Consider the following 13462-nt stretch of genomic DNA (forward strand, 5'->3'; position numbering starts at 1 on the left):
TAGGTATTTTTTTTTTCGGTAAGGCTTAGGTGTTTTCTGAAGGAATGGAACTGTTTTCTTGTGGGTCTGTATTATATCATTTTGATAAAACTACTGATTAATAATCAGTCTTCTCCATCTTACCTTCTTCCCCACCCCATGTGTATGTACACAAAAACATGAATGTTTTTATGCTCCCCTGTTGGGTGGGACTGCTGCCTCAGAATGGTTGAGTTTTCTACCCGCCAGGTGGCTACTCTTCAGTGTGGGTGAGTGATCCTTATGTATGCAGCTTGTAAAGCTCTTTGGCTTCCTTACGGATGAAAGGTGCTATATAAATAAGGTATTGTCATAATGATATAACACTGCCACCGATCATAGCACAGAGAGGAATGAAGGAGGTAATTCTCTCACCCCCCCTCACCCCCCTACACAATGCATACAATAATCTTCTCCTCCCTCTTTTTCATATTAGAAGCAAAGTATGGGGAAGTCAATTTTATGCTAGGTTCTAGCAGGTTCTAGGTGGCCAGTCATCTACCAATGAACAAATCTCTAGATTTTTTTCTAGACTGACCCTTTATTTAGCCTCCTATTGCTCTTGAAAATTGTACACATAATGGTTCTTAGCTGTCTACAGTGCTGACTTTCTCTGCCTTCACCATCCTGTCCCATACAGCTGACTGGTCATTTCTGGGTGAGAACAAAACATAAGCCTTCCACTTAAAGAAAAGGAAAAAGATAAAAGGCTACCATTGATACACAATTCAAAAGTAAACAGACTGAAACAGAACTTTTCCAATAAGGCCAAATAAAACATCACTGAAAGGAACTGAAATGAGTAGCCCTGCAAAATGGGGCCAGGGACACAACTTGGGCATGAGTCAGGCACAAACAGGCTGCGTGCAGGCAGGGCAGTGGGAGATGAGTGCGCATGATCTGGCAGAAAAAAAGAACTTGTACATATGGGGGTGAGTAGGCAAGGAGTACAGAAAAGCCACCCAACCCTAATAAACTAAATCTCAGTTAATGTAATGTTAATCAAGTTCCTCAGATAATGATACCATGCATGTCATTATCATCAAAACCCAATCTATGTTTTAAAAAGTTACTGATGATTAACGCAGCATCAAGTTGATGCAAACAATTACTTAAAATCCACACACAACACAGACATGCACACACGTGTACACACACACACACACACACACACAACCAGGAGGTCCCAATATTCTGTAGTGTAAGGGAGGCTGCAGCTGTAGGCCGACAGCTTTCATATCCTCATTTGAATAATGTGTCCTGAATCTGTCACTTTATTCATTCTCCTTATGCTCAGTGTACTCTACATCAACAACAAATTAAGTTGTAAATAAGAGACAATCATCACTTTTGTTTTTAAGCAGCTACTGCATAGAGAATTTCAATGTACGCTCCTTTTTGACTGGGGAGGGGGGCGAGGTGCTAGAGTTTGCTTTCATAGGCACAAATATGGAGAAAGCAAGAGAAACAAAAACAGAAACAGTTTTAGTGATGCAACCGAGAGGCGGAAAAGGAAATATTCTCTAAAGCACATCCATTCACTACCAGTGGAAATTTCTTGCAAAAAGCTACTGAAACATAGACCGAAGCTAAGTTGACAAGACTTTGCCAGGAACCCACATGACTCTGAAACTGGTCCTTCAGTCATATTATACCAAGTGACATGTTTGTTTAGTGTACCTCTAGACAAAAGGACAAGTGTATGCAATCAATTATGACACAGCTGAATTAATAATTGGATCCCATATTCATCCATTAACTTACAAGAGTTCAAATCCCAGAAAGTTCTGAGAGCTCATAAATAGGAAAAAAAGAAAAAGAAAAACTACGAATAAAGAATGTGCCTACCTTGACATCAGAGAAGTAAGTCTTCAGCATATTGGAGCTGGGATAACGGGTATAAAAGAACATGAGCTTTGCTTTTTTCAAGTGATTGGGTGATAATCCTTCCTGCATGTAGGATGCAATTGGTTAAGGCAAACAAAAATCAAATCAAATAAAAATTCCATAAACAACAAGAACATCTCCCTCCCATCTCCCACTCCACAATCCCCTCCCTCAACATGTCTAGATCAGCCCCAGTGGGCTACAGTATTAGCTAAAGAATCTATTGCTAACTTGCTGCTGTTTACTGAATGTCCATTGCCTGCTAGGAATGGAGTGGACACAGAATTTAGTTGCAAATTCTTAGCTACTTCAGAGTAAGGATGGTCAAGTCTTTCTTCTCTCTCTTTGTTCTATATCCCTATGCTACATATTACATTCACCTGTTGCTAGGGGGACAAATGTACTCAACATGTACTGTACACCTCTTATCACTAGACATTCTTTCCCTCTTAGAAATCGCAGCTCTGATTGTCTCTTCTCTCTGTGTGGTTTATAAACATGTAAAAATAAGAAGTGCATTATTTCCAACAAGCTTATACAAGCTTCACATTTTACCTTTTATATGACCTAATATAGATTTTCACTCTGTTTCTTCCTGTTTTCTTGTTATTAGGTCCTTTAATTGTTGCCTTTATAAACCACAGCTCAGACTGTGTGTGTGGGGGGGGTTGTTTTGGCACTGAGAGTGTAGAGTGGGGGTGTTGCTTTTGTTAAAGCGACCGTCCAAAATCAAATACAATTTGCTTGTCCTGGATTTATAGTTAACTCCTTTGAGAGTGACACAGTAGTTGGGGCTAACAAATCAATAAATGTGGGTTAGCAGATCAATAAATGGCCACTTACCCCAAATAAGAAGGCCTATTTATCTGGAAACATCATTACCTTTTAGATCTGTAAACAGCAGCAACTACAACAGTTCCCAAGAGAATGCGAGGCTAACCATAACAATCCAGGCTTCCTGATTCTGTCCCAGATTCTTGGCACTTCTCAGCAGACTCCGAGCTGGGATGGCTCTGGTCACATCTGTGCCGCAGCCTGGCCCTGCCATTTCCTCAGCAAATTAATGGCTTTATAATTTATCAGAAATGAAGATGCACGTGGAGAAAATCAATGTGGTCCCCCACAAGGTCAATTAAGGGTCCTTCTTAGAAGCTTCTCTAAGGATTTTTCTCTTAAAGGAGAGTTTGTGAAAAATATGTGGGAAAAAAATAAAAACAAAGTATGTCCATGCATGAGTACGTGTGTACACGCACGCGCACACACACACACACCCCATTAGCTACTGAACCAAAATTTCACACCTTAGGAAGAAAGATTGGATACACACAGACATTTAGGAAAAACAAAGGTTTCCCAGTGTTCTCCATCAAATACAGCATGACTAATCATTAGAATGGAAGGGAACCTGGAAAGGACTAGAGACACATAATCAAATTAATATTGATAAGCCCTTGACTGCTTGTAACAGAGTGTTTAACCAAATATTCTGCTGAGAATTTGCTCAATTAACGTCTCCTTTCATATCCCTTGACACTGCAGGGGAAAAAAGAGATCACCTTGGTTTGTAAATAGAAAAGTATTACAGTTTTGTGTATGTGTGTGTGTGTGCTAAAATAAATACTGAAGAAAGAAATTTTGAATTTGTTATCTGTAAGCCAAAGCAGCTTAACTGAACTTGTGTTTTTGTTTGAGGTTCTTAATGATTACAAAGACGATAATTTATGACTGACATACTTCTTGTGCCAAGGAAAGAGCTGAAAGCCCCTCCAGTAACCTCCATTAGACTGATAGAGAAGGCTAAAGGAGCCCGGCACACTTCAGGACCATCTGTCCAAATGGAAAAGTAAAATAATAGTTGCAAGCTGTCTCCTACTGCCTCATGATAAGAGTTTTAGACAAGTGCAAACTTGAATAAATAGCCTTAGATCTGGGTTCTAATCTTTCCTTTCAGAAGGCTATAGGAAAACAACCTAATATATATGGGTAATTGTAAATCTTCAAACTTATCAAGATTTGGTCCAATACAAAAGACAAATTGTTTTGTTCTGTGTCTCAAGGCACAGAGCAACCAACACTCACAATCCCCCACCGTGGCTTTCGATTCATCTAAATTTTACTAAAGTGTTTCAGTTATTTTTATTTTTTTTAAATCCATTAGAATTTTTTTTAAATCAGGAGTCAGAGGTTATTTTGTTTAGTGGGAACTAAAACTATGGTAATTTGGATTTCTCAAGTTCATTTTTGCTTCAAATTGTTTCCTGTTGGAAATACTTGGAATCAATCGGTTGACATAAGAACACAGAATAAATCTTTATCTTTTGTTCATTGTGAGATCAAGATAAAATTCCCATAACATAGATGTTTCTAATAAACTATTAAAAATAGCTAATGAAACATTTAAAAGCCAACAGCTAGATAATCCTTTTTTTTCCTCCTCAAAATAAATCTGAACTGACCAATTGGTTAATTTCCCTTTTAAGTGCTTGTGCTGAAAAGCAACTGTTCTTCCAAGAAAGCACTGGCTGTTTCCTGGATACTTACACACGCACAATGACTCATGATGGAATAGATTCAGTAAACATACAGCTGTACTGAACACGAGCTAAGCTCCATTCAAGGCCAGGAAAGAAAATGAGCACAAATAAATATTAAGGAGGTAAAGGGGGTGGGGGCGGGGGCTGAGGGTGAGGGGGATGGAACGCAAGCAAGATCTGTCCGGCAGTTCATGTGGCTTTGCCTTCAATTCTCTTAGCATTGTGAAGACAGATGACATTCAATTCTATGCGTGATGCAAAATAGACAATAACTGCTGAAACTTGAGACAGCTGCCAGGTGTAAAAAAGAAAAAAAGAAGAAGAAAAGAAAGAAAGAAAACAGAAAAGAAGAAGAAAAGAAGGAAGATGACAAATCCATAAATTAATGAAAGACATCTGCTCTGGAATAAAAAGAGATCATGAGAAGCAAGAGAGTACAGCTGAATCTAATGCAGTGTCCAAACAACCTGAGAATCTAAGTGTTGTCTATTTACCAAGTACAATATAACCTTACCTAAACACAGCAGCGGGAGGAGCAGCCAGGGCAGCAGAAAGGCAAATGGAAGAATAATAGGTTGTAAAGGCTGGAAGGAGGAAATTCTTTTTTTTTTTTTTTTCCAGTTGAACTCTGCATTGTGGCTGATGCTTAATGGTTTAGTCTAAGCAAATGGATTGGGGCTCTTACATTTTTCTAAAGCATTTTGACATGTGAAGAATTTTAGTTTTTCTTTATTTCTCCTCTTTGCAGTTTCCAAGAGGCTTTCCCTGGAAAGGAAGAGAAACTAATAATGACAAGCCCCATGAAGTTTGCCATAATCAGAGGGATCCATTGTTTCTGGAGCTCTCTTTAATTAAATATTATTTTACTGACTGTATTTTTTTGTCTGGATGTTGGGTTAGTGAAGAGCCCAGTCTCTAACTTATATTAATTCATTATAAACTATAACTAATAGAATTACAAAGGTGACACAGGCTTCTAAAAAACATAAGAGATAAAGTTCTATGGATTATTACATATTTTTGAAATTCCAGTTTAATCCATGTTTTCTAGTCTTTTTGGTCTTTAATTTCACAGCACTAAATAATTTTCCTCTTACACTTCAAATATGTCTAATATTCCTTCTAAAGGTTGAGTAGAGGAAAGCTGGCTGTCACAGGTCAGTGTCTTCACCTGCACATCTTAATGGCTTATAATACTACTCTTGTCCTTTAATTGGGTACATGCAAATGTTTGAGGCCTACCCAAGGCTATTTTTCTTGAGATGCAAAGAGGACAGATAACAAGGAACATCATGAAGAAAAGCAATTGGCTGGGTCTTTCTTTTAGAATTTGAATAAAACTTACTATTTGATTAAAGAGGTTCATTTGCAAAGATACTAAGCGCAGTTTTTATTTCCAAGACTTGAGTTCTTTGAGATCTTTGGCCAGACGTGTTGACATTCAGTTTAACACACACACACACACACACACACACACACACACACACACACACACACACGCTTTCTTTCTACTAAAGGAGAGAATGAAACCGTGTGCTCTATTATTTAGACCATATATGTTTAATGTACTCAACTTAGAATGGATTTATTAGATAAGCTGATAGTCTTAGTAGTACTTATCTTGGCTACTTTGTTTAAAAAAAAAAACCAAACAGATGTTGACCTTTGGAGTAGAAAAAGAGCATGCCTAAAGAATTAAATTATTTAGGATATTTGTCTAGCATATGCAAGAACCTGAGTTTGAACCTCAGTACCCCAGTGCAAAAAAATGATTTATAGCAATTTTGGAAACAGAGGTAAAAATAGAAACATAAAAATGACAAGTCACAGTAATACCATTTCATTCATTTATACATATCTCTACTGATCTTTTCTAGTAGTTGTATAACATATTCAAATAAGGCTCCATAATGCTCCACTTGAGTCCCTGAAATGTGTTGAAACTTAAGAATTGATGTGTAATTGAAGAGATAAAATAATTTTGTAAGATAGAATTTTTAAAGTAAAACTCAAATCTTTTAATTTTTGTCTTTTTTTTTGCCAGTCCTGGGGCTTAAACTCAAGGGCTGGGCATTGTCCTAGTACTTTCTCAAGGCTAGCGCTCTACCACTTGAGCCATAGTACCATTTCCAGCTTTTTCTATACACGTGGTACTGAGGAATCAAACCCAGGTCTTCAGGCATACTAGGCAAGCACTCTACCACTAGGCCAAACATCCGGCCCCAAGATAGAAGAATTCTATGGTTAGATAATCCAAGGGAAGAACTCATGGCCATACAGAGTTAGAGACAGGAGCAGAGGGAGGCAGGGGGTTTAGTCTATCAAACATTGAGATTCCCAGTTGTTTCAGAATTGTGGGGGGAAAAAAAGCTTGTCTTCTTTGGAGAAATAGGATATGAATGACTATAAGATATAAATGGCTAAAAGCACAGTGTGTTAAAAAAAAAAAAAGAGCAAAAGCCAGAGATTAGATGGGCAAAGAAGTGGAAAATGTAATCATTTGCAACAAATCATAAGAAAGAAACAGCTACAGGTAAAGAGTGGACAATTCGGGCAATGTGGCTACTTCTTTTCACCATTCAACAGAATCTTATGTTGGTGCCAGACATGGGAGGTTATTCCATGCAGAAAATGCATGGGACATGCAACAGAATTTTCTTTACATTAAGAAACTGATTAGGACATCTTTCTCTTCAAATCCTCAAAATTCTTCAGGGATTTAGAGAGAAGTGGTAAAACAATAAGAATAGGTAACACTTAAAGCAATCTAAATGACTTCAAAAATGTGTTTTTGCCCGTCCTGGGCTTGGGCTCAGGGCCTGAGCACTGTCCTGGGTTTTCTCAAGACTAGAGCTCTACCACTTGAGCTACAGCACCACTTCAGGCTTTTTTCTGTGCATGTGGTACTGAGGAATCAAACTCAGGTCTTCGTGCATGCTAGGCAAGCACTCTACCAGTAGGCCAAATTCCTAGCCCCAAGACTTCTTTTTAAAGTCATAATTAATTGGGTACAGGCAGCTCATGCCTGTAATCCTAGTTATGTAGAAGGCTGAGGTATAAGGGTGGCAGATTGAAGCCAGTTTAGGCAGGAAAGTTTATGAGACTCCCATCTCCAATTAACCATCCAAAACTGGAATTGGAGCTATGGATTAAGTAGTAGAGCGCTAGCCTTGAGTACAAAAGCTCAGAGATGGTATCCAAGTCCTGAATTCAAGTCCCAGCACCGGCGCAAACATACAGATGCAAAAATTATAACCACTTGCTGGTAGCTCACACCTGTACTCCTAGCCACAGGTTGACATATGAGGATCATGGTTCAAAGCCAGCCCAGGCAAAAAGTCTGTGTGACTATTATCTCTCCAAAATTACTAAAAAACAAAAAAACAAAAACAAAAAAACAATCCTGGAAGTAGAGTTGTGATTCAGGTGGTAGAGCACTAGCCTTGAGCAAAAGAGCTCAGGGACTATGCCCAGGCCCTGAGTTCAAGTCTCAGGACTGGCCCCAAACAGTCATAATTATAACCATCTAATTATAGCAAGTTTAAATCAAAGAACATAAACTGGTGTTACACACAAGAGCTTAGTGTGAACTTGTAGGACTTGACAATTATCTTCAAATATTTATGAAAGTGGGAATACATGTCCCTTTCCTGTCTGTGGATGTGAGAGACAGTGACACTGAGGGGGGGAGGGAGGAAGAAGGAGAGAGAGAGAGAGAGAGAGAGAGAGAGAGAGAGAGAGAGAGAGAGAGAGAGAGAGAGAGAGAGAGAGTACAATTATTACTATTTTCAAAATTAATTCAGGGATCTCAGAGGTGTAAGAGTCTAGTCCTAGACATTATACTCCTGGTATAAACTTCAAAAAAGATGCTTTTTTTTTGGCAAATGGTAAAAAACAAACCATTTGAGCCATTGTGTGTTACTTTGTTTTGCTCATCACCAACAGCCACATTCTAATCATCTTCACCAAAATGTACTGCCTGCTTGCAATGCCTCAATGGCACGGTGTGTGCTGCAGCTTAGCTTCAGCAATGAAGCCAAGGCTCAACTATAAGACATTAATGTTTTTCTCTTCCCATTTACCCAAGTCTTCTCTTCATTATGGCAAGATTCTCCATGTTTAATGGCCCAAGAGAGTCTCACACTTATGGATTCAATTCTCCTTCCCAATGACTTTTCTACCATCTCAAGAGGATGACCCTAGGAAAACATTTCTACCATAGCTGGGACTTGGCACTTTCATGGCCGCCTCTGGAGTGGGCTTTGATACTAAAATGTCAGTCTCTAGTCATCAAGACGATTGCTCAAAATCCTCAATTTAGCAACAGCCAACTTAATTGCTAAATTTTATATCCATCTGGTAATTTATTATACAAGAAACATGCCTCCACCTGCCCTCAAATGCTATTAGTCTACTACCCTAAAAGACTAATAGTCACAAGATTTTTTTAAAAATTCACAGAAAGGACCAATTTAGATAGAGGGGGAAAAATCATGGGGCTAAAAATAGCTAGAGTGAAGGATAGGTCTACTAAAAAAAATATAACTGTCATCTCTACATAAAAGTCAGGTTCAGAATTTGAAGGAGTCATAGAAAGAGAGCCATTTTAAAGTCGAATACAGCTGAGTTTTATATTTAATTGTGCTCTCTTGCTTTCCAAAATAATTTGCTTTGTGTATGTTAGGACAAAAGATTTCTGTGTATGGCTGAGCAGAGGTTAATCATGCGTAGAAGCAGCTGCACCAGACCCATAGAACAGACCTTGGGTGAACGAGAGAGACTGATGCTGCCTGAATAAATCAGTACCTGCATGTTTCATTTAAAAAAAAATCTCACTTAAAGATTAAAGGCAAAATGGAACTCCTCACCCAGGTCCTTCCTTCATCCTCCCAGGAGAGCAAGCTTCCTTCTAATCAAGGGCTCTTGGTGAGATTTAATTAGGAGCCAGGGGTCCCAGAGACATTGTAAAGTGAGAAAATTCTTCTTAAAGGAGTCTGAAAACTGACTTTTCTCCTTCCACCAGAATCAAACTTACCATCTTTGTAAAAAGAAAAAAAAAACCTGAAAGAATTCAGCATTTTACAAGGAGAGATTTTGTTTTTCCATCTCTGAATCTACTCTTGAAAAAAAAAAAAAGGAGAGAGGATAAACCAGGACAGACTGTATAAAGACACAGAGTGCTGTGGAAACACCCCCCCATTGAAGACCACTCCTCTGAAGCAATGAAAGTTGCAGAGATGTCCAGGGAAGTTTCCCTGCAATCAGAAAAAGGCCTTACTCAGAGCTGACAGCAAACAGAGAGTATCATGTCCTTACGAGAGAGATTCAAAAGCCTATGTACAATCCGCACAATCTTATTGTCTATCACCCTGTGTAAACCTAATCCCTGGGGAAATGCAGTCTGAGTTTGGGGGTTTGCTCCTTGAAGAGGGGGGAAAGAAAAGGATATTGCACTTCCCGAATAAGGTGAGATGTCAGACATGTCTTGCAGATCTCCACACTCGGACTTGATGAGGGACAAGGAGAGCCCCTCAGCCGTGCTGGGAGGGTGTGCTGGTGAGCAGGGGTGATGGCTCAGGTGATGGGATGACATCTTGGTCCTCAGACTCGTCGTATCCCTAGTCAAGTCTAAGGATTCGGGAGAGGCTCTGTCTTTGCCCGAGAAGGAGCCGGAGGGAGCACCTAATGGACTCTGAAATGGGTAGGCCATCAAGGGGAGGGGAAAAGGGTGGCGGAAGGTGGAGGTGGTAAAGCCTGCAGTGGCCGAGAGAGGCGACTGGTGCAGGGGCTGGTGGTGGCCGCCAGCGGCCGGGCCAGAGGCAGACTGGTCGGATGAGTTTTTCCGAACCACCAGGGGCAGTGCTTCTGTCTGGTCTGTGGAGCTGGGCATGGGCACATTGCCAAAAGTGTCCAGGGGATTCGGAATGATGACATCGCCAAAGCACTGCAGGCGCTGGTTGGCCGTGTGGAAGTTGTGGTTGTCACCGTTGACTGCGAACCTGGCCTGGGGGACCTGCAGAGGTGGGAAGCCCTGAGGAAGCTGGCGGGAGGGTTTAGCCGAGAAGACTTTGACCACGGTGTCCACCACTTGCGACATGGCAGTGTTCAGTTCTTGTTTCAAGGTCTCGGCCAAATGTTTGCCTTCTGGTTGTAAGGAGTTTGGCCCGTGGTCTCTCTCTTTGTTGTTGTTCCCTTCTCTCTTGGGCTTGTTTTCCACCAGCTCCTGCTCCCTGATCAGGGCTCGGGCCCGGTCAATGAACTGTCCTGGGTCCAGCTCACACATCTCGTTGTCTGACCTGCCTACAGAGTCCTGAGCGCGGGCTTCCAGGATCTCGGAGCGCATGCTGTCTTCCGACAGGTTACCATCTTCATCATTTTCAGAATCGGTGCTGTCGTAGATCTGGTAGAACTTTTCCTGCAGCTGGCGCAGCTGTTTCTGCATGTCCTCCAGCTGCTGTTTCAGCTGTCGGCGCTCCTCTCGCTTCTGTTCTTTGCGGGCTGAAACCAGCTGCTGGAAACTCTGCTGCTGCTGCTGGGGCAGCTTCTGCTTGCGTTTGTTCTCTCGGTAACTTTCTCGGGGACTCACGGACTGCGGGGCCATCTCTCTTTCATTTTCATTGCCCCTTAATGCCACACTCGGGGAATGGCTCATACCCCGAATGATATTCTCAACCCGGGCGCGTTTTGCTCTCAGGTGCTCATCGCATAAGCGATCCATATCAAACTGGCTCATAGTAGGCCTGCCAAAAGGAGAAAGACACTCTGGGGGGCTGTCTCTTGAAGAGTTGCTGCATATATCCTCTTGATGTACTTCGGAGCCTGTACTAGAGAGACCGCTGGCTTGGAAACTGGGCTCGGTGCCACCATTTTTGTTCATGTTATTTTTCAACAGCTGGGAAATTATGGTTGCCCCTGGAAAAGGCATCATGGCATCTTCGTACGAGTTCGCCCTCTTCAGCAGCTTGCGGAGTACATTTGACTTTTCCCCATCTGCGTGCTGTACTACTGAATACTCAACGTCCTGCTCAGAACCTTGGGGATTCATGGCACTAAAAAACGTTGCTCTTGCCTTAGCAAAAAATGCAGATGCTGTCCCTACCGTCCTTTTCACTCCAATGTCAACTCTTCTCCTCTTGGTTTGCCGGCTTAAGAGGGCTGTGCTGTCATGGTCAGGCATCACTGGACGGTTATTGTGCCATCTTCAAAAGCTCGTCAGCTGGGCACAGCTCAAGAATCCCGGGACCCTAGCCAACAGAACAAAAGGACTGATGAATCATTTTCTTTAAATTTCTCCAAATTTCCTGACCTCAATCCTGAATCAAATGCAAAATGCATAGGCTCTGGGATTTATGGCACATTACAATTATTGCAATTTATTATGCACTCTGCTTGAAATGAAACATTTTTAAATATTTCTGCTCCACTGGTTTAAGATGGATTAAGATTAAAAAAAAAGCAAAAACTGCTTAAGCACCAGTAATATGATTCTCTTTCACAAATGCCTAAAATGATACTGTTTATCTTCAGAAGAAACGGTAGATTATAAGAACACAGCCTGTGACAACCAATTGATTAAATTTTGGGCACTGAGTCATATTATAAAAGAAGATAAAAAGTGGTCTATACTTAAGAAAGAAGGGTACATTTTTGAGGCTGTGTGAAATTTGGGTGGACAATTCTATTTGTGTATTAAACTTTCTGTGGTTTGACTGTTACCAAAGGAAAAAGACACTACAATAAGTGCATATATTTGCCACACATCCTTTGTTACTGAATTTTAAAATATTTTTGTCACATGTGAAATGGCAAGAACACTTTAACCAGTCTCTTTCAAACATAAATGATCACTTTATCATTGAAATAAATGTACACATATTAATTTTTCATGTCTGCTTATTGGGCACTGTTTTCTTAGATCATGTGAGATGGGTATCCATTGTTGAATTTTAACATAACTATCAGAATATGTGTAATTTTTCATGATGTCCTTTTTGTTGGTTTTAATGATGAGAAGTTGAAATCACTGCAAAGGAAGGATACATTTCAGATATCAAAATGTAGAACAATATATTGGACTAAGTAAGGAGAAATACATGTTCAGTTCTGGGTTTCCTCTATTATTATATGCCAAATCTAAACTTGAAATGTCTAAAGGAACTATCTGACACATGCCAGTTGTAAAATGTTATTTCCTACGCCAAGTAAAGGGAAAGAAAAAAAAAACCTTAGAGTAAGCAACCAAAGGAAGACACATAAACAAAACAGCATCAAATATGTGAGAAAGGGAAATACCTTCTTTGTATATGAGCTTCTATTGTTTCTTGAAGATACCATATAAAGAGAGAACAACCTTGCTTGCATCTCATTGTGGGACTCATCTCACATTGTGGGACTTATTAGGTAGCAATGCTAACCTCAAATTTTGAATACATGTAAGATGTCACATCTTTTTGTTTACAATTAACGCTTTGTGAAGAAAGAGGACAATATTTTTTTCATGCCAGGTTTATCTGATACTGAACTTCACGTTTGCTTAACAGAGCACATCTTCACAATAACAGGGTCTATTGCCAAAGGCAGCGTGCAGAGTGTTTGGAACAGCTCCCATCTCTTTCGGTTCACCTGTAAAAACATCTACGTGCGCCCTAGGACTGCATCTGTGGCTAGTTTTAAAGAATGACTATCCATGCAAATAGGCATAATTTCAGCATGAAATAACCTATAAAAATCAAGAAGAATGCTCAGCGTTTACATGGCAACATTATGTATTTTTTAAAATCATGACCAAGATTTCATCATGTAGTATTTATACTCTCAATATCAATATGAGATACATGTATGTATGTATGTATGTATGTATGTATGTATATATATATACATATATATATATATGATGGCTTTAGGGCACCACAAAATCAAGATGATGTTTCTATATATGTTTGTATGTTTGAAGTATATTTTGTACACTTCAAAATAAAATTTCCTTAAGTTGAGATGGAAACAGACATCTGACTGATTTTGCT

The 13462-nt window shown here is 40.0% G+C and overlaps 1 protein-coding gene across 1 annotated transcript in view; it reads right to left on the reverse strand.

The window, feature by feature from the left end:
* LOC150058403 (prospero homeobox protein 1) overlaps positions 1-13462 on the reverse strand; it is a 50156-nt gene that overhangs the window by 30547 nt on the left and 6147 nt on the right. Inside the window, exons 2-3 of the mRNA XM_090341204.1 lie at positions 9889-11683; positions 1867-1974 (exon numbers count right to left, since the gene is read on the reverse strand). Coding sequence (XP_090197330.1) covers positions 1867-1974; positions 9889-11616 — 1836 coding nt within the window. The 5' untranslated portion in view covers positions 11617-11683. The remainder of the gene's footprint in view (positions 1-1866; positions 1975-9888; positions 11684-13462) is intronic.

The sequence above is a fragment of the Megascapheus bottae genome, chromosome 10 (genome assembly GCF_031878675.1).
Source record: "Megascapheus bottae isolate mThoBot1 chromosome 10, mThoBot2.hap1, whole genome shotgun sequence".
In the NCBI taxonomy this organism is placed as follows: Eukaryota; Metazoa; Chordata; class Mammalia; order Rodentia; family Geomyidae; genus Megascapheus; species Megascapheus bottae.